We start from the raw sequence: 20,389 nt of genomic DNA, 5'->3' as shown, positions 1-20,389 counted from the left end.
ATACCCATTACTAAACTTTAGCACATGTCACATCGGATGTTTGAATACTAATTAGAAGTATTAAACATAATCTAATTACAGAACTAATTGTACAGATGGAGTCTAATTCGCGAGACGAATCTATTAAGCCTAATTAGTCCATGATTTGACAATGTGGTGCTACAGTAATCATTTGCTAATGATGGATTAATTAGCCTTAATAGATTCGTCTCGTGACTTAGACTCCATCTGTGCAATTAGTTTTATAATTAGCTCATGTTTAGTCCTCCTAATTAGTATCCAAACATTTGATGTGACCCTACTAAAGTTTAGCACCTCGTATCCAAACACCCTCTTCATTAGGGCTTGATCTTGCCGCCTTATGTGGTATGGCAGGAAAATGGCACGGGTGGCCCGTGAGTCACGCTTGGACCTAACTGAAGACTTGTTAAGTCGATATGATATTAATAGAATAACACGATGACTAGCACAATTTTATACAGCATGAGACATATAAAGTCAGTACGACATAGCCTTTGGTCGCACTTCTATAGCTCATGCTCCTCCCGTACTACCTTTCTTCCATCAATACCATAACACGAGCCGTTATAAGGATACACACTTAGAAAAATGAAAGGTGGAAGACACAATGTAGAAACCAAGTTTTAAAGTAAGGCAGATTGATAGAATGGGAAAAGAACTCGATCAGGATAAGCATCAACAAATCGTTGTCGCGTACGAGAGAGCAGCTGTTTTTTCCGAGAATTTACTTGCCTCTTTCCATTTTTTATTTGTTTTTGAAAAACGGCGCTGGCAATAGCGGTGGAGCAATTTTTCCATTTTTCACCGCGTCGCACACGCTCCTCAATCCCCTCTATCTGATCGCATACAGGGGTAAAAAATTTATTATCTAGCCGTATCACGATTGACCAGGTCACAAGCCGGCGTCGAAGACAGCCGCATCGGCGAATTCTTTCCATGCGTAACCGGCAAACCCAAAACTTCCCTTGAACGAAACCCTCAACGGCTACTTTCCCCCCGAAACCCTGCCACAGCGACGATCTCAGCCGTCCGATCTGGCCTGTCCGGACCGATGCTGCCTCCATCGCCTCCCGACCGTTGGAGACGGGCGATCCGAATAAAGCTGCAGCCCCACCGCCGCCCTCTCCATCGCCCCCAAACACACCCAAGCCTCCCCTCCCCCATCTCTCTCTATCCTTCCTATCCAAGGACCGAGAAGCCTAGCGGGCTTCCTCTTGCCTCGCGCCGCTCGAGACTCGGGAGGGTCGCCGGGGAATCGCCGGGGCGCAGCTGCAGACGTTCCGGGCGCGTCGGCGTTCTCGGGGAGGCGTTTCGGCGATGGCGACGAGGAACCACCGCGCGGCTGCCGCTCAGCAGCCGGCGAACAGAGGTGAGCGATCGAATGTTGGGATCTCCACCGTTTCTTGGATCGTTTGTTAGTTCTTCCTTCTGGCCTGTTTCGTCTTTCATGGGGGTGGCCGGGTGGGGGATTCACGCGTGCCTTCTGGGAGCGATATTTTGGGTCTGATGCGAATCGAATTGCTTGGGTTCGAGCTCATACCGATCTGTTCTATGCTCGATTCTTGGGAAAGGTTGAGTTTTGAAGTAGCTTGCATAGCTTAGTCCGAGTTCTTGAATCTGCTGCTCGCTTGCTTCCTTTGGATCCTCCACCAAGAACGCATTCTTTTTCTTCAGGGGACGTTTGGTTTCGATTCATGCATCAAGATTTGATTTCGATGTAGTCCAGCTTGTTTGATAAGAATTATATCAGTCTTTGCTAGTTTCCATATTCGATTCACGCATCAATGTTTCGTTCCGATGCAGTCCAGCCTCTTTGATTCGGTTTCTTGATCTGCCTGCTCCTGATTTGCATGTCGAACGAAGTTAAACTTTCAAAAGATCGATTTTTTTTTGTTCTTTCTCGACGTTTCGGGGAAGCTTTGCTTCGAGTTCACACGAATTTCATCCCGTGCCAATGGAAATCGAGTTCTCACCCCTCATCTACAATGGTCAGGTGCCGCAGTCCTGGCGGGGAAGCAGAAGGTCGCCGCCGCCGGCCGCCGCCGGGCCCTCGGTGACATCGGCAACGTCGTGACCGATGTCCACGACGGGTGAGAAACTAGAAATCGTCACGGCCTTCTGCGCTCGTTTTCTTTGTTTAATATTGTCCTCTGAAACTTGTCACGGTTACAGAAAGATCCAGCTGCCGGAGGGGATCAATCGCCCCATCACCAGGAGCTTTGGCGCCCAGCTCTTAAAGAACGCCGCTTTGGCGAAACAGGTACGCGGATGAGCCAATAGTACTGTATTTGACTCTGCAGATTTCTTGACTCTGAAGCATTTTATTTGATTCCGGTTGGTGGTCTTGCAGAATGCCGTAGCTCCTCCGGCCAAGCCTGTAGCGGCGCGCGCTGTCCCGAAGCCAGCCAGGAAGGCTCCTGCGAAGCCCGTCCCGCGCCCTGAGCAGGCCCCAAAGAACGCCACCAGCTCCAACGAGAACAACAAGCCGTCAGAGGTTGTCGCCGGCAGCAGCAGCTCTGCGCAAAAGATTTCGAGGAAGAAGGTCGTGTGCACGCTTACAACCGTCCTCACTGCGCGTTCTAAGGTGAGCGATACATCGTAACATCCAACACTTGCCCTCTTTCGTCGTTTCTGATCGGTTCAGCATCGTAAACCTTTGGTTTCTTATGGTCAATGTCAGATGGCGTGTGGCATTAAGCAGAAAAAGCTCATTGAAGATATTGACAAGCTGGATGGCAACAACCAGCTTGCTATGGTGGACTATGTGGAGGACATCTACAAGTTCTACAAGGCCACTGAGGTACCTGCTACATAATCTTTAGCAATTCTGTTCGAGTGAGCTTGTTCTGAATCAATGAACGTGTGATCACCATACACCATGTTTGTGGTTGCAGCATGAGAGCCGCCCCAGTGATTACATGGGCCATCAGCCCGAGGTCAACCCCAAAATGCGCGCCATCCTCACGGACTGGATGGCTGAGGTCCACGGTAAATTTGAGCTCATGCCTGAAACGCTGTATCTGACCATGTACATCGTGGACCGTTACCTGTCGCTGCAGCCCGTGCTGAAGAGGGAGCTCCAGCTCGTCGGCATTGCGGCAATGCTGATCGCCTGCAAATATGAAGAGATTTGGGCACCATCGGTAAGGCCAAAGCTCTGTTAGTTTCTACTCTTTATTCTGGATGCTTGGAAGCTGAACTCTTGTGTTGTGCAGGTCAACGATTTCATCAGCATATCAGATGATGCGTTCAGTCAGCAGCAGATTCTTGTCATGGAGAAGGCTATTCTGAACACACTGGAGTGGAACCTCACTCTTCCCACCACATACCACTTCCTGGTGCGGTTCGCGAAGGCTGCGGGAAGAGGTGATAAGCAGGTAAAGATTGAATTGCTCAGGTTTTCCTCCAGTAGTTTCAGATCAGATTTCAAACAATTGTTTGGTGCTGAAATTTCTTTTCTGTTCGTGTGGATGCAGCTCGAGCATATGATTCTCTTCTTTGGAGAGCTCGCGCTGATGGATTACCACATGGTGACAATCCGTCCTTCAGTGATCGCTGCTTTCGCAGTGTACGCTGCTCGTTGCACGTTGAAAAAGAGTCCTCTCTGGACAGACACCCTGAAGCACCACACTGGACTCCATGAGCAGCAGCTTATGTGAGTGTCTCTCCTGTCTGAAGTTGTGAGCTTGATTGTTTGTTGTCTGTGAAGAGTTTGAGTGGTGTGGAACGTGTGAGCTAATACTTGGTTGTGTGATGATCTTCAGGGAAGGCGCAAAGATGCTGGTCAGCTCCCATGCAGCTGCTCCTGAAGGGAAGCTGAAGACCATCTACCAGAAGTACGCATCGGAGCAATTTGGGTGTGTAGCTCTCCATCCGCCTGCAGCTGGTCCGGGCCTTGTCTAAGGCCTTTACTGTGTTGGTTCTATGAGAGTAGACAATGGAAGGCTGTTCTGACATCTAGGATTCGTTTGAGTTGGCTTTGAATCAAGAAAGTTTGAGAATGTTATTCTTTAACTCGTTTCTCAGGAGTATTATACACTGCTGGTCACTATTGCTACTACTTTGATATACACTGTTGTAACAACTATTCATAATTACATGAATTGAATTGATAGTATTCTCTTACATGTTCATCTCATTTTCTGCCATTTCACCTGCAACAACAAGATGAGTCGAAAATGTCAACAGAATGGTTCTGAATTTTCACCCTTTCTGACGGAAAGCAGCACAAAATCATTCCGACTTTTATCTCCTCAAATTTCAGACTTTCCGTGATTGACTGAAAGTTTCACGCTTGTTTATTTTGCTGCACTGAGCATTTTGCTAACATTTGGAGATCACACTGGCACTCACTACAGTACTCCAGTTTCACATTTTCTGACATTCAGAGATCACACTTTATGTTATTGATGGAAAGCAGCACAAGATCATTCTGACTTTTATCTCCTGAAATTTCAGACTTTCTGTGATTGAAGGTTTCACGCTTGTTTATTATTGCTGAGCCGAGCATTTTGCTAACACTGACTCTCACTACGGTACTCCAGTTTCACATTTTCTGATTGGTTCCGCAAAATGCTTGTGAATCTTCTTAACTTTCAACTTTGTAATTGACCGGATTGATTTAACAAAGCACAACTTGAATTTTAGAAATGCTACTCTAGTGCTTTGTACTCTTACAAAGAGCTGCTATCAACTGCATGAAGCAGCGTGTTTATTCTTGCCTAACTGAATATTCTGCACATTCAGAGATCTCACTGACTCAACTGAAAGTCAATACCAGCACTTCAATTGCATCAGTAAATTGAGTCTTCCTACTGCAGAAGTGACGCCGAGTGATATCCTCAGACCTCAACGTGAAACGAAATTTATGAAAGATGTGATGTCTTTCCAAGAGGATCCGCCCTCTTCAGCCGCAGCACGAGCCGCGTCCTTCAGCAGCGCGGCTCTCATCCTCATGTCCGCGGCCTCCGCCGAGTCAGGACGCATCAGCCTCTCCACGGCCGCCGCGATCTCCTCTCTCCCGATGACTCCGTCGCCCCGTGCCATCTCCTTGAGGCCGAGCCCGGTCTTCCACACCTCGGCGACGAGCCGGCTGTTGGTCGGCTGGTCGAACGCGATGGGCAGTGTCAGCATGGGCACGCCGGCGTACACCGCCTCGAGCGTCGAGTTCATGCCGGAGTGCGTGAAGAACCCCCCGACCGAGGGATGGCACAGCACCCTCAGCTGGTCGGTCCAGGGCACGGCGATGCCGGCGGCGGCGCCGGTCACACGGGAGCGCGCGTCGGCGTCGCGGAGCACCCACAGGAACCTGGCCTTGCTCTCGGCCAGGCCGGCGGCGATCTCGTCGAACTGGGCGGCGGACACCGAGAGGAAGCTGCCGAGCGAGACGTACAGCACCGACCCCGCGGGCTGCGCGTCCAGCCACGCCATGTAGCCGTCACCGTCGGGATTGGAAATGCCCTCTTGCAGCGCCATGAAGGGGATGCAAGGGCCAGCCGCGTACACCGGGCAAGGAAGCTCTCGCCTTAGAGCGCCAATGGCGTCGCTCTCGAGCTCTTGGAACGAGGTTAGGATGACGCATTGTGCTTTCTTTACAGAGAAGTAGGCTTCAAGGACTTTATCCAGCAACCCGGCATTGGTGTGCGTGGGCGCAAGATCAGTGAACCTTATGGATTTCGTGCCAGGGATGTAGTCTTCAATCAAGCAAGGATCAGTGCCGTCTGCACAAGACCGCAACATGAATGTGCAGAGATGTTAAAGAGCCGAGAAGAACAGTGTTAGTACAAGTTGCAGAGCAGCTCAGTACCCGGAGACGCGTAGCCGGCGGCCACGGCGGGTGGCAGCCGGTGGAAGTTGTACTGCACGGCGAACATGGTGGCACTGAGCGGGCACATGGCGCAGACCGGCACGCCCCGCCGCGCGCCGACGGCCACGGTCCACGGCACGAACACGTCGGCCACGATGGCCTGCGGGGCGGCGAGCCGGTCCAGGAGGCGCTCGAACGGCGCCGCCATCTTGGTGTACACGGCCTCCAGGAAGCCGAGCATGTCGTTGGCGCGGCCGTGCTCCGAGGGGATCACGTTGGGGATGGCCTCGAAGCGGACGCGGGGGCCTAGCTCCGGCAGCGCCGCCGGGGCTCCGAGCAGGCCGAGCCACTCCTCGGTGACGACGACGGTGGCGGACACGCCGTCGCGGGCGGCCAGGAGGCGGCACAGGTTCAGCATCGCGTTCACGTGGCCGCGGCCAGGGTACGGCACGGCCACGATGTGGCACGGCGGCGGCGCCATGGAGCCCATCGTTCCTTGTCGTGGCTAGCTTTGGGCTCGCGACGCTCGGACAAAGAAGCGATCGATCCCCTACGGTCTACGCAGGAATGGATTGGGGGCCCGGGGAATCGTGAGGAGATCCGCCATTTGGGATGCAGTATTATAGAGGGGTGCTGATGGTGTCGCTGCCTCGATAAACTCCGGCGATGCTCGACGGCACGCCATTTCTGACACCCGCCATTTCTTTTGTGAGGTCGGACCTTTTGGAGTTCGGAAAAGAAACTACGGAACATTTGGGGTTCTGTTCAACAACACAAGATTCCAAGAACAAGGAACGCGTGCACAGGGAAGAGATGGGCCCTTTCTAAAACAAGGCCCAAGATTAGCTCAAGTTTGGCCCGTTAGATCCGATGACCTTAAGCAGCCATCAATTCTCCTGAGACAAAAAAAAAAGTTCGGAGGGCTATTTCTTATCGGACTAGCCCTAGAGACGATTTCTGGACCGAAACGATGATTTATTATGGACGACGACGACGACGGTGGTGACCGGCGGCGAGGCGAGCATAGTGTACCGCCGGCCGCCGCTCCACGCGTATAGCCGGATAGGATAGGATAGCGCCGCGTCTGTGAAACCTAGCAAGTGGATCTCTCTTCAGTGCTCATGTAATCGTTGCATCGCCTATCTATGGGCTTTTTTATACTGAATAAGTTAGACATTGTACACGAATTACTTATTGCATCCTCTACTCTATCAATGAAATTGGCACTGTCTTGTGCCCATTCGTTCAAAAAAAAAAGAATTACTTATTGCAAAAGTGATAGCGGAAATCCTCATCGAGACGCTGTGCGCATTCTGGTTGATGATGCCCGTGTCGCCATAGGATGTCTGCAAGAAACCAAGTTAGAAGTTGTATCACCCAATGTAATCTTGACCATATGATGCTCGGTTCAAATTTCCGAGATTTTGCTTATTTGCCTGCGTCTGGCACCCGTGGAGGTGTCTTGATTGCTTTGTCGCTGCGATGTGGCCACTCTATCGGACCACCATGTCGGTGCGTTCACTGTGACGGTTAAGGTAACAACGGCAGCGGCGTCAGATGTTGATGCAGAGGTAGGCGCTGATGGTTGGTGGCTCACGTCTGTCTATGGAACGGCAAGCGGACGCTGAGAAGGTTCTCTTCCTAGAGGAGCTGCGGGCAATTCGGGACGAATGCGATGGGCCGTGGATTGTCGCAGGAGATTTCAATCTGATCCTCGACTCAGCAGATAAAATCAACGGCAGAGTCAACCGGAGGAACATAGCGAGATTTCGAAGGGTCGTGGATGAGCTCCAACTCCGGGACTTTCATCTGCCTAAGCCAAGGTTTCGGTTTGAAGCTTTCTGGCCCAAACCGGAAGGCTATCTCGAGGCAGTTTCGCGAGGATGGCACTGCACCGACGACACGGCGGACCCATTCCGTCGCCTGGACAGCATGCTCAGGAATGTTGCCCGCGAACTGCAGAGTTGGGCGGACAAGAAAGTTGGCAACGTCAGACTACAGCTCATCCTCGCCAGGGAACTCATCTTGCGGTTTGACTGTGCACAGGAAAGAAGGGCGCTATCTGAGGAAGAAACGAAATTTCGCAAACAGCTCAAGGTTCTGTGCTTGAGCCCGGCGTCTCTGGAACGTTCCGGGCGCTCACGGATCCTCCAGCTACAGGAGGGCGATGCATGCACCAAGTTCTTCAACCTGCACGCCAGTTACAGACAGCGCAAGAACTACATTGTCAGCTTGTATGATGAGGAGGCACATACAACGGTCTACTCACAGGAAGAACAATCAGAACTGATCTATGTGTACTTTGAGAACCTGTTGGGAACTGAGCACGCTCGTACAGCAACTCTGCATCTGGCTAATTTGGAGCTGGAGCTGCCTTTCACTGAAGAAGAAGTCTGGGGGTGTCATTCGTGAACTACAGCCATACAAGGCGCCCGGGCCGGATGGGTTCACGGCCGCTTTCTATCAGACGGCGTGGCAGATAATCAAACCGGACGTCATGCGCGCTATCAACGCTTTCTACACGGTGGATCGACGGCAACTCAGCCTCAGGTGTGTGAATGGTGCACTCCTCGTCTTGATTCCGAAGATGTTGGACCCAAAGAAGCTAAAGGACTACCGGCCGATCAGTCTCATACACAGTTTCCCCAAGCTCGTCTCCAAGATGTTGTCTAAACGTCTTGCGGTGCGCCTGGGCGACATGATTGCCGGCAATCAAACGGCGTTTATGAAGGGGAGATACATATTAGACAGTTTCAAGTATGTCCAGAGGGCGGCGGTTTTGCTGAAGAAGAGGAAGATACCCAAGATGCTCCTGAAACTGGACGGCATTTGACACCGTGGCCTGGACTTTCCTACTAGAAGTACTGAAGCTTGGGGTTTTGGACAGCGTTGGAGGGATTGGATCGCTTTGTTACTCTCGACAGCCTCAACTAGAGTATTATACAGTGCTGGTCACTATTGCTACTACTTTGATATACACTGTTGTAACAACTATTCATAATTACATGAATTGAATTGATAGTATTCTCTTACATGTTCATCTCATTTTCTGCCATTTCACCTGCAACAACAAGATGATTCGAAAATGTCAACAGAATGGTTCTGAATTTTCACCCTTTCTGACGGAAAGCAGCACAAAATCATTCTGACTTTTATCTCCTGAAATTTCAGACTTTCTGTGATTGACTGAAAGTTTCGCGCTTGTTTATTCTTGCTGCACTGAGCATTTTGCTAACATTTGGAGATCACACTGGCACTCACTACAGTACTCCAGTTTCACATTTTCTGACATTCAGAGATCACACTTTATGTTGTTGATGGAAAGAAGCACAAAATCATTCTGACTTTTATCTCCTGAAATTTCAGACTTTCTGTGATTGAAAGTTTCACGCTTGTTTATTATTGCTGCACCGAGCATTTTGCTAACACTGACACTCACTACAGTACTCCAGTTTCACATTTTCTGATTGGTTCCGTAAAATGCTTGTGACAGTATCTTCTTAACTTTCAACTTTGTAATTGACCGGATTGATTTAACAAAGCACAACTTGAATTTTATACATGCTAGTCTAGTGCTTTGAACTCTTACAAAGAGCTGCTATCAACTGCATGAAGCAGCGTGTTTATTCTTGCCTAACTGAATATTCTGCACATTCAGAGATCTCACTGACTCAACTGAAAGTCAATAGCAGCACTTCAATTGCATCAGTAAATTGTGTCTTTCTACTGCAGTAGTGACGCCGAGTGATATCCTCAGACCTCAACGTGAAAGATGTGATGTCTTTCCAAGAGGATCCGCCCTCTTCAGCCGCAGCACGAGCCGCGTCCTTCAGCAGCGCGGCTCTCATCCTCATGTCCGCGGCCTCCGCCGAGTCAGGACGCATCAGCCTCTCCACGGCCGCCGCGATCTCCTCTCTCCCGATGACGCCGTCGCCCCGTGCCATCTCCTTGAGGCCAAGCCCGGTCTTCCACACCTCGGCGATGAGCCGGCTGTTGGTCGGCTGGTCGAACGCGATGGGCAGTGTCAGCATGGGCACGCCGGCGTACACCGCCTCGAGCGTCGAGTTCATGCCGGAGTGCGTGAAGAACCCCCCGACCGAGGGATGGCACAGCACCCTCAGCTGGTCGGTCCAGGGCACGGCGATGCCGGCGGCGGCGCCGGTCACACGGGAGCGCGCGTCGGCGTCGCGGAGCACCCACAGGAACCTGGCCTTGCTCTCGGCCAGGCCGGCGGCGATCTCGTCGAACTGGGCGGCGGACACCGAGAGGAAGCTGCCGAGCGAGACGTACAGCACCGACCCCGCGGGCTGCGCGTCCAGCCACGCCATGTAGCCGTCACCGTCGGGATTGGAAATGCCCTCTTGCAGCGCCATGAAGGGGATGCAAGGGCCAGCCGCGTACACCGGGCAAGGAAGCTCTCGCCTTAGAGCGCCAATGGCGTCGCTCTCGAGCTCTTGGAACGAGGTTAGGATGACGCATTGTGCTTTCTTTACAGAGAAGTAGGCTTCAAGGACTTTATCCAGCAACCCGGCATTGGTGTGCGTGGGCGCAAGATCAGTGAACCTTATGGATTTCGTGCCAGGGATGTAGTCTTCAATCAAGCAAGGATCAGTGCCGTCTGCACAAGACCGCAACATCAATGTGCAGAGATGTTAAAGAGCTGAGAAGAACAGTGTTAGTACAAGTTGCAGAACAGCTCAGTACCCGGAGACGCGTAGCCGGCGGCCACGGCGGGTGGCAGCCGGTGGAAGTTGTACTGCACGGCGAACATGGTGGCGCTGAGCGGGCACATGGCGCAGACCGGCACGCCCCGCCGCGCTCCGACGGCCACGGTCCACGGCACGAACACGTCGGCCACGATGGCCTGCGGGGGGGCGAGCCGGTCCAGGAGGCGCTCGAACGGCGCCGCCATCTTGGTGTACACGGCCTCCACGAAGCCGAGCATGTCGTTGGCGCGGCCGTGCTCCGAGGGGATCACGTTGGGGATAGCCTCGAAGCGGACGCGGGGGCCCAGGTCCGGCAGCGCCGCCGGGGCTCCGAGCAGGCCGAGTCACTCCTCGGTGACGACGACGGTGGCGGACACGCCGTCGCGGGCGGCCAGGAGGCGGCACAGGTTCAGCATCGCGTTCACGTGGCCGCGGCCAGGGTACGGCACGGCCACGATGTGGCACGGCGGCGCCACCGTGGAGCCCATCGTTCCTTGTCGTGGCTAGCTAGCTTTGGGCTCGCGATGCACGGACAAAGAAGCGATCGATCCCCTACGGTCTACGCAGGAATGGGTTGGGGGCCCGGGGAATCGTGAGGAGATCCGCCATTTGGGATGCAATATTATAGAGGGTGTCGCTGCCTCGATAACTCCGAGAACTACATTGTCAGCTTGTATGATGAGGAGGCAGATACCACGGTCTACTCACAGGAAGAACAATCAGAACTGATCTATGTGTACTTTGAGAACCTGTTGGGAACTGAGCACGCTCGTACAGCAACTCTGCATCTGGCTAATTTGGAGCTGGAGCTGCCTTTCACGGAAGAAGAAGTCGGGGGTGTCATTCGTGAACTACAGCCAGACAAGGCGCCCGCCCGGATGGGTTCACGGCCGCTTTGTATCAGACGGCGTGGCAGATCATCAAACCGGACGTCATGCGCGCTATCAGGCCTGCTAGGGGGGGTTTTACCCGCCCCACACCCGCCCCTACCCATAATTAATTGGGCTGTTCTGTTGACCCACCCCGCCCCATATACTTTTACTTATCTACACATCCTGCTCCGCCTCACCGTGTGCGGTGAAATGGGTTGCAGCTGCCTGAGCCACTCGTTAGAAACATCCCCGTGCCCCACCGTCATACACAAATAGAGGAGCCACTGGACTGAATTTGTCATGATGACAGTACGGCATGTACGTTTCAAAAAACAGTATGGCATGGCAAAACAACGGTGCTGGAAACAAACAACGCATGCACAAACATGCACAAAGATGATCCCATCAGGTTAACATGCTTGGAATACACATGACAGTACAACATGACATACACATAAGTAAACATCCAAATTAAATTCAGTGCTAGTGTACATAAACAAAAATATTCGTAATCCAAGTTCCCCAATTTTTCTGTTGGAACATTTGTAGAGATAGAGGTCAAATTTCTTCGACAGCAATCTGAAAAAGTAGAAGGAAAAGATTCAGTATGGAACACAATATGTTGTATGATAGTTTCATGTTGGATTATTTGTGAAATAGAAAACAATAGCAGACCGCTAACTAAGTATACTAACATGTTCAAAAGAAAAAATAATCTGGATGCAGCTCAGCACCTCAGTTAGTAAAAATTACCTTCATTGGTGGGATACTTCATTGGTAGGGTACTTGGTTAAGACCAAAGCTTCAAGAGTTTCTGGCGTCATTGAGCTTCGATTGTCACTAAGAATCCGACCACTCAAGCTGAATGCTGATTTAGAAGAAATGGTGCTAAGTGGAATTGCTAACAAATCGCGTGCCATCGTTGACAGCACAGGGTACTTGTTGGAGTTTGTGTTTCACCAAGTCAGAATTTCAAAATTTTCATCTATTGTCACTGGTGGTTCATCTAGATATGCATAAGTTCTGATTTTTCAATCCAAGTCCCTCTCCTCTGATGCCTATATTCAGTAAATTATTGTTCTAGTCTTCTTTTTCCAAGAACTAGCACTGGAGAACAGTTCACCATGCTCCTGGACGCACCAGTTTGTGATACTACATTTGTATCATTTTGTCTAATAACCTCTTCATATTTCCTGAAATACTTGCGAAGCCACTCTTTAGCCAAATTTTGCTCAAGTCAATATCAATAAAGTTCCTGCACACCTTCTCATAAAAGAAGTCTGAGAAATCAACTTTTGTTCTTAGATCGAATATGCTGCAAATAACAAGAACCATATTATAATTTCCGCATATGAGGTCTTGCATCAGGGAAGTGCCTGGTTTCAGGGAGCGAGACGTATATGTAAATCATGGGCTCCTCCAAAGGTAAAATTCTTCATTTGGCTGGCGTCACGGCGGTGGTTACAGACGGCGGGCAGGTGTCGCCGCCATGGCCTTGATGCAACGGATGAATGTTGGTTTTGCGACCCGGAGAGGGAGATAGCTGACCACATACTGGTCAATTGTTACTTTGCGAAAGAAATCTGGTGAGGAATGCTCAACTCCTGGCGCTGTTTCTGCTCCTTTCCAAGGAGCCATGCATCTGCAGAATGGTGGTGCTACCTGCGTTGTCGGCAGCAGCAGACTAAGAAAAAAGGGTTTGATTCCTTATTCACGCTCACAACATGGCATATATGGAAAGAGAGAAACAGAAGGTTGTTTAGAGGTGAAAGCAGGACGGCTAATCAAGTGGTTGGGGTGCTTCTCGCCTTGCTAGTCTGATACGCGAGTAATCTTTATAGCTGCTTATGCTCTTTCGTGCTTAGGTTGTCTTCTGGTTTTCTTGTAACAGCTTATTTTCGAAGCTCCAATTTCTCAGACGTGTGCACCCTATGCCCCGCGTTGTAACCTATGCTGGTAACATAAGCTCTCTTCTGCTTAATAAAAAATGCGCAGAACTCCTGCGTATTCGAGAGAAAAACAACGCACTTTGGAGAGTGGAGACTGTAAAAATCCAGAAAAATCTTACCTGAATTCACTGACGGAGGTAAGAAACATAAGAAAGCATCGTTGGTTGCACTGATGACGCAACTCCAGCACGATCTGTCATTTAAATACGCTGCCACATTTTCATGCCCTGCACTACTAAAAGAAAAGCAGCAGTAACATATGGCCCCAAAAGGTTGCCAACTGAAGCTGCCCTGATGCGCATCATTCTCCCCACCTAAAATCCGAATCAGAGGGCTAGTCACCAGGCACTCCCCCTCTTGTGCGTGCCTATCCATCTGCAAGCCCCCCTCCAAAAAAAAAAAAAAAAAAAAACTATCTGCAAGCAGCAGAGCGGCGGCAGGCCGGCCGGCGTCGTCAGCGGCGAATCGCCAGTGAAATCAGGCCTGATTTGCTGGACTCGACTTGCGTGTGACGCATGCTAAATGCTCTCTAGCTAGTTCTCTAAGCTTTTAAAAAATTTTCCTCCTCTTTTCTCTCAGTGCTCTCGTGCTCTGCATGCCTCCTATAGTCCTATGCGATCTCTTTCGGAGGCAGCATGACTTGACTTGGGGGAGGTTGTTGAAGCTCCATATTCGAAAACATTAGAAAAGTTGAATGAATTGGGAATTGGGCTATTATATTAGTGGAAGATCAAGCCAAGTGTAGTTTCACTTGGGTCGTGTACTCGTGTCTGAGAAGCAGAAGATGTTGGCGCGAGTGCATGACTGACGCAGACGGCAGGAGGGGCGGTTGTGGCGAAATGCTTGGGACGCTGACGAGCCGAAAGCATTGTAAACTTCAGCTAGACGCCCCTCTGCAATAGTCTACCTTTTTCTTATTTTTTTTAAAAAAATCCAATAGTCTACTTAACATATCGAGAGTTCGTGCATTATTTGCTCACTGTCCTGACGTCCTCAAGCTCTTATTGCTGTTGTTTGTTGCGTTTACTCTCAAAGTAGTTGCAGAATATCAGTTTTGCAGAAAATATAGCACTCTTTCTGGTGAAACATGTTATGTTAGTGCTAGTGTTTTTTTTTTGGCAAATTTTGTATGAGCTGGAAGTTGATTTCCTGCAGGTTTGTTTGCTTGCTGTTTTATTGTTTGATTTCCTCCCATATATGTTGTTTGTTTTGAGGGATATGTGCTTAGTACTAAATGTTTCTTTTTTTAGGCTATTTGCATTGGGACCTAAATGTATGTTACTAATTATGTCAAAGGTTATATATTTAAAAGCGGAGGGAGTATGTCAAGAATACGGAAGTGTGCTTCCGTCATGATTGTCCAGCTTAACGCTAAATTGAACCATTGCAAGTAACCATCCAGAATTGATTGGTTGGATGACTTGGATCCAAGCAACTAAACACAACCATAGTGAAGAGGGTGTGTGAGTGGGACATTATTGGATTGCGGTAAATAGCGGAGATGAGTTTGTTTGGGCTATTGGACTTTATTTTCTCTCTACTTGCTCAGAAAAGTGGGTGACAGAATTGCGGTAAATAGCGGAGATGAGTTTGTTGTGTCATGCGCCATGGATAACACTCGAAAGCTTTTCTTATCTGTTGCTTTCATGAGACGCGGCTTTCCACAGCTGTGTTCACGATGGACTTACTGGACTCTATGAACATCGTTCTTTTGGAAAGAGGAACAGAGATGCACAGGCAGAGTCCATTTGTTTGGTCTATGGAAAAAGACAGTCCATTCGTTCTCATTCTAAAATTTAAAGATATACATGCGTAGATTGCAACAAAATGGTAGCATGAGCGTGGTATTACAGTATTAGCAGATAGCAGCACTCCAGTCCATGAAACTGCAGAGCCCTTGAACATGGTCATTTAGTAGATTCAAACTCCAAAGGAGCAGGAGACATTTCTTTGTCATTCTAGTTGAAACGACATACCTGAATGATCATTATCAATAATAGCACATTTTGACATAGCACACTCAACGACTCAAAACTCTGTCAGGTATTTTCTGAAAGAGAGTGAAAATTGATCTTTACTGCACACAATGCAATTTTTGAAAATATTGATATTATGTTGACAATAAATTATTACGTGTAGCAAATTCACATGGATCTGGAGCGCCCAATAGAAAATACAGCAATCCCATTTTTGCGCAAAACCATGCTTTGGGCGTAGTATGGCAAAAAGGAGAAAAATTGAAACACGACAAAGAGGTGGACATTCATATGCATGTATGCACACTCACCCGATGAATGTAGGCACATGCATATACCCTTTTTCTATCACCAGATCTCTCATATTACTGAAAGAATAACGTCGTTAATTTCTAAAATAAAAAATCTAAAAGAAATATGAGTCTATATATGCTTAAATAACATGAATATATTCCACTACGAGAATCCTGATTAACCGAGCGTCACGTACGGCAAAATTTACATGGTTCTTATCATACTTATCCACGCCAAATAACGGGTACAAAGTTGGCGTTCCGAAAAAATCATTGACACCACATCTCCATCCAAATTCCAAATGACCTGCGGGTTGCCGTCACGTCACATTCTGATTCCTCACGTACAAACCCATTAGCAGCTTCGCATGCATAACAAAATCCACCACAGAGCCGTGGCTTTCCCGAAAACGGGGCCCTGCCGGAATTCTACTCGGAGGCCACTAATCCAACAGGCCTACGTTTTCGGAATATACGAATCCAGAGCAGCACGGGCCCACCTTACCCAGTCACTGAGCCACTGAGGCACACTTCACCCTCCAACACTCTATAAATGCAGCGATCACCTCTGCCCCGTCCCAGCTCAAACTCAAAACACACCTGATCTCTGAGTTCTCGATCGAGCACCTGCCATTGCCATTGCCATCCTACTGCGAGCTCGAGCTCTGTTGAGAAGGGGGGAGAACTGTTACGATTCTGCCATGGCGCGGTGGGGCGGGTTCGTGGAGAAGGCGAAGCCCTACATCGCCATGATCTCGCTGCAGTTCGGGTACGCCGGCATGAACGTGCTCACCAAGGTGTCCCTCAACCAGGGCATGAGCCACTACGTGCTCGTCGTCTACCGGCACGCTTTCGCCACGCTCTCCATCGCCCCGTTCGCCCTCGTCCTCGAGAGGTAGCTAGCCTTCAGTTCAGTTCACTTTTTTGTTATAGCGTACGTGCATCTGATCGATGCTGGCCTCAAGTTGGTCTGACGAGTTGACACTGATCACGATGCAACTCTGAAAAAATGGCAGGAAGGTGAGGCCCAAGATGACGTGGTCCATCTTCTGGCAAATCTTCGTCCTTGCTATGCTCGGGTTAGTAGCGCTCTGCTCTGCTCTGCTCGCGGATGCATCTCGTAGCTGATAGCCTGATAGCGATATAGGAGTACTCTTGTGAGTGACACTGACACAGTGACACGTCGGTTTCGCCTGTTGTCGGTGCAGGCCGGTGATTGACCAGAACTTCTATTACGCCGGGCTGAAGTTCACCGGCCCGACCTTCGCCTGCGCGATGAGCAACATCCTGCCCGCCATGACCTTCGTCATGGCAGTGATCTTCAGGTGATGTTCGCTCTGACAAGACATTAAATTGCCAGGCGCACCTACGTTTTTTTTTTAAGAAACAGGAGGGGTTCAGGACCCCTACTGGAAAGGCGCACCTACGTTCATGGGGAGTTGGGGGAGCTGCCATCTAAACGTCGTAGTTCTTGCGGTTCTGGAACTGCAGGATGGAGAAGCTGGACATCAAGAAGGTGAGGTGCCAGGCCAAGGTCGCCGGGACGCTGGTGACGGTGGCCGGCGCGATGCTGATGACGCTCTACAAGGGCCCGCTCATGGAGCTGGCCTGGACCAGGCACGCGTCCCACGCCCACGCCGGCGGCGCCGAGGCCCCCGCCGCCGCGGCCATCAGCGGCAGGGACTGGTTCCTCGGCTCGGTGTTCGTCATCATCGCCACCCTCGCCTGGGCCGCCCTCTTCATCCTGCAGACGCACACCATCAGGCAGTACCCGGCGCACCTCTCGCTCACCACGCTCGTCTGCTTCATCGGCACGTTGCAGGCCACAGTGGTCACCTTCGTCATGGAGCGCCGCATCTCCGTCTGGACCATCGGCTTCGACATGAACCTCCTCGCCGCCGCCTACGCCGTGAGCCTCCTATTCTCGATCGGAAGCACTAGTCCGTACGCCCTTGCCATGATCATTGATATCTCCTCGATCTCTGACGATGGGTTGTTCTTGGCATGTTTTTGTTCCAGGGCATCGTGACGTCGAGCATCGCGTACTACGTGCAGGGCCTGGTGATCCAGAAGACGGGGCCGGTGTTCGCGTCGGCGTTCAGCCCGCTCATGATGATCATCGTCGCCGTCATGGGGTCCTTCATCCTCTCCGAGAAGATATACCTCGGCGGCGTCCTCGGCGCCGTGCTCATCGTGGCCGGGCTCTACTCCGTCCTCTGGGGCAAGCACAAGGAGACGCAGGAGAAGGAGGCCGACGCCAAGATGGCGCTGCCGATGGCATCATCCAGACGAGCCGGTGGCGGGATCTCCGGCGTTGGGGATGATACGGAGGGCAACACGGGGAGTGGCGTGAGGTCATCCTCCGGTGTACCCGGAGCTGCTGCTAATGCAGTTTGATGGCCTCAGATTCCCAATAATTTGCCTCCGGCAGATGGCGGCGTCATCCATGTGCTGAAGATTCTGAACTATGAACTGTTTGTCTACGAAGCGCACACTTGGGAAGCGCCACTAGGGAGATATTAGTAGCTGTTTTGGAATTGGAATGGAGATTTTGGCAGGAATTTTGGGAGGAATACTACGGTTTGCTACAAAATTCCTGCATTCCAAACACGCCGGTTTCATCACCAGAAGGCGCACGCGAATCTAAAACAAGCACCATTTTTTTGCTTTAATTTTATTATATCTAGCAACAACACTGAATTGTACTACTATTTCTACCTATGTTAACTTGCTAAGCTGTAATCGCTTGGCTACATGAGCGACTGTGTATCATATATACTATCAAAGCATAGAAATACTTAAAATTTTGGTTCCAGGTGTTTCGCTGGCGCCTGGTGGTCCCAGCTTTTGAGATAAATCTTGCGTCTGAAATGCGTGCATGCATCACTTGGTGGAATCCTTGTTGCAACCAACTGGATACATCGCATGATTTGGCGAACTTGAGTGCTGTGCTTTGCAAGTACACTGGCAAAAGATTCATTCATCATGGAAATTCCTCTCATGAGATGGCATATCGCTGTTACTAGGATTAACGTACTTGTAGTTCAAATGCAGATATGCCGTCACCCTGTTTTTTTCATTTTCTTTATTCCTGGTGGACATGGATTCACACTCCACTAAGAACAATAATAGTGTGCTTCGGTGCTCGTGGCCTAAGAGGGGGAGGGGTGAATTAAGCAACTTAAAATCTTAACATATGGCTTCCACTATTTTTGCATCAAACTTAAACTAGATCATGCTAGAAGATGTGTAACTATGGTTGATTTAGTATGAAACTCTCATCCCAAAACAAGTTTTGCAACCTAAAGCCAATCCTAGCAAGATACTACACTAAGAATATAAAGGCACACAAGTTGTAAGAATGTAGTGCGAAAATATAAGAGAAGGTGACAAGGGGAAACAAACTATCGGTAGGCACTAATCCCGTAGTATCGGTAGGCACTAATCTACCACTAGTCCACGTTATTGAACCACTCACATGCTTCCCGATCACCAAGTCTCTTCCGAGACACCTCCGAGACACCCCTTGACTTGCCACAAAGGCTTAGCCACTAAGGCTCACGTCAAGTTCTCCGGTCACCTTGATGCTGTCTCCACTAAGGAGATTCTCCATGAAAGAAGGGGATCTCTACGTCCCCGCACATGGTCGTCGACACCGTTCCACACCAAGCCGGAGGGTCGAAAACTTGTCGGCGAGCCACCAAGACTCCAAGGCGTCGGCACACCTTCTACAGTTGTGGTTCACTCCTTGAACCAATCACAAGGTAGACACACCTTGCACTCACTCTTCTATAGGCCTATCCTACCACTAATCACTCTACTAAGCTTGTGCTAATCCTTTGACAAATCACTTAAGCACTTTTGGTGGCTTGAATGTGTTCTTGATGGGTCTTGATCTCCAATGAACTCCTACACACTCTAGCAACTTCAAATGGGCGAGTGGAGGGGGTATAACTAGCCCAAGGCATCAAAGAACCGTTGCTCCAACAGCTAGTTAAAGTATACCATCAGATGTTCCGATGATCTGTTTTGGTATGCATCGGAACATCCGGTGCAACTAGCCATTGGCCTCCCCTCACCCAAGTTTTTCACCGACTCATCCAAAATTCATCCCACGCTTCATCCGATGGTGCCATCGGATCATCCGATGCTGAAGAGCTTCTGGCCAAAACCTCTCTGGAACTTCGCAAAGTAAATATGCTTCGTCCGACGCTCCCCTTGGCCCACCATCGGATCATCCGGTGCTATAGGGTTTTCTTTGTCTTTGTTTCCTTCACCTTAGAATTCATCCGACGCTACTAGAAAACCTACCATCGGAACATCCGATGGCCTTGATTCTTTTTCCTATTTTTCCATTGTACCAATTGATCCGAGGGTTGCTCTGACGCTTCTCAGATAGGCCATCGGAATATCCAGTGCCATTTTTCTTCTAAGTGCCACAACTTGCACACCGAAGATACCATCACTTGGATGCTCTAGAATTTTCTCTATCATTTGGATGCTTCAATACCATAGAATAATCCTAGATATCATGGTTTGATCACTTGAATACCATAGCTTGGTTACTTGAATACCATAATTTGTATATTAAGAATATCATGATTTGGACCTTGCCATGGTTTGGTTTACATTTTTAGAACCTAGAAAACCTAGAAGATAAATGCTAGACAATGCATTAGTTCCAATGACTATGTTATCACTCAATCACTAAAATCGCTACATGCCTCTAGATTTTTTGGTAACTAACATTGCTAAGCTAAGAACGA

The 20,389-nt window shown here is 49.7% G+C and overlaps 3 protein-coding genes across 4 annotated transcripts; 2 read left to right on the top strand and 1 right to left on the bottom strand.

The window, feature by feature from the left end:
• The first annotated feature begins 1,160 nt into the window (after positions 1–1,160).
• On the top strand, positions 1,161–4,138 carry LOC101772257 (cyclin-B1-5). Its single transcript, XM_004961593.2, has 9 exons — positions 1,161–1,390; positions 2,015–2,111; positions 2,194–2,281; positions 2,372–2,605; positions 2,702–2,821; positions 2,916–3,164; positions 3,237–3,398; positions 3,498–3,676; positions 3,786–4,138. The coding sequence occupies exons 1-9, from the start codon at positions 1,339–1,341 to the stop codon at positions 3,922–3,924; spliced, it is 1,320 nt and encodes a 439-aa protein (XP_004961650.1). The 5' UTR covers positions 1,161–1,338; the 3' UTR covers positions 3,925–4,138.
• Positions 4,139–4,605: 467 nt separating this feature from the next.
• On the bottom strand, positions 4,606–11,112 carry LOC101771846 (UDP-glycosyltransferase 87A2). 2 transcript variants are annotated; one of them, XM_022825067.1, is made up of 3 exons: positions 10,532–11,112; positions 9,607–10,445; positions 4,606–4,902 (listed from the first exon to the last, which is right to left on the bottom strand). In XM_022825067.1, exons 1-3 carry the CDS (start codon positions 10,770–10,772, stop codon positions 4,870–4,872), a joined length of 1,113 nt encoding a protein of 370 aa, XP_022680802.1. In that variant the 5' UTR covers positions 10,773–11,112; the 3' UTR covers positions 4,606–4,869. The 2 variants fall into 2 exon arrangements, with proteins under 2 accessions (XP_022680802.1, XP_004961649.1); XM_004961592.2 differs by lacking the exons at positions 9,607–10,445; positions 10,532–11,112 and adding an exon at positions 5,828–6,399 and having other exon boundaries at positions 4,606–5,741.
• Positions 11,113–16,219: 5,107 nt separating this feature from the next.
• Positions 16,220–18,430, top strand: LOC101771448 (WAT1-related protein At5g07050). Its single transcript, XM_012844701.2, has 5 exons — positions 16,220–16,518; positions 16,640–16,702; positions 16,832–16,948; positions 17,115–17,532; positions 17,643–18,430. The coding sequence occupies exons 1-5, from the start codon at positions 16,325–16,327 to the stop codon at positions 18,018–18,020; spliced, it is 1,170 nt and encodes a 389-aa protein (XP_012700155.1). The 5' UTR covers positions 16,220–16,324; the 3' UTR covers positions 18,021–18,430.
• Positions 18,431–20,389: the final 1,959 nt, after the last annotated feature.

This window comes from Setaria italica, chromosome III (assembly GCF_000263155.2).
Source record: "Setaria italica strain Yugu1 chromosome III, Setaria_italica_v2.0, whole genome shotgun sequence".
Lineage (NCBI taxonomy): Eukaryota > Viridiplantae > Streptophyta > Magnoliopsida > Poales > Poaceae > Setaria > Setaria italica.
Note: the sequence above shows the minus strand (reverse complement) of the source record. Positions and strands in the feature narration are given on the sequence as shown.

What these genes read in the sequence shown, in the direction of transcription:
- LOC101772257 (XM_004961593.2), top strand. Translation starts at nt 1,339, where the DNA reads ATGGCGACGAGGAACCACCGCGCGGCTGCCGCTCAGCAGCCGGCGAAC. An exon ending in AAGAGATTTGGGCACCATCG is followed by an intron (nt 3,165 to 3,236) that starts GTAAGGCCAAAG and finishes TGTGTTGTGCAG; the next exon opens with GTCAACGATTTCATCAGCAT. An exon ending in CGGGAAGAGGTGATAAGCAG is followed by an intron (nt 3,399 to 3,497) that starts GTAAAGATTGAA and finishes GTGTGGATGCAG; the next exon opens with CTCGAGCATATGATTCTCTT.
- LOC101771846 (XM_004961592.2), bottom strand. Translation starts at nt 6,317, where the DNA reads ATGGGCTCCATGGCGCCGCCGCCGTGCCACATCGTGGCCGTGCCGTAC. An exon ending in CGCCGGCTACGCGTCTCCGG is followed by an intron (nt 5,742 to 5,827) that starts GTACTGAGCTGC and finishes GGTCTTGTGCAG; the next exon opens with ACGGCACTGATCCTTGCTTG.
- LOC101771448 (XM_012844701.2), top strand. Translation starts at nt 16,325, where the DNA reads ATGGCGCGGTGGGGCGGGTTCGTGGAGAAGGCGAAGCCCTACATCGCC. An exon ending in TTCGCCCTCGTCCTCGAGAG is followed by an intron (nt 16,519 to 16,639) that starts GTAGCTAGCCTT and finishes AAAAAATGGCAG; the next exon opens with GAAGGTGAGGCCCAAGATGA. An exon ending in TCCTCGCCGCCGCCTACGCC is followed by an intron (nt 17,533 to 17,642) that starts GTGAGCCTCCTA and finishes TTTTTGTTCCAG; the next exon opens with GGCATCGTGACGTCGAGCAT.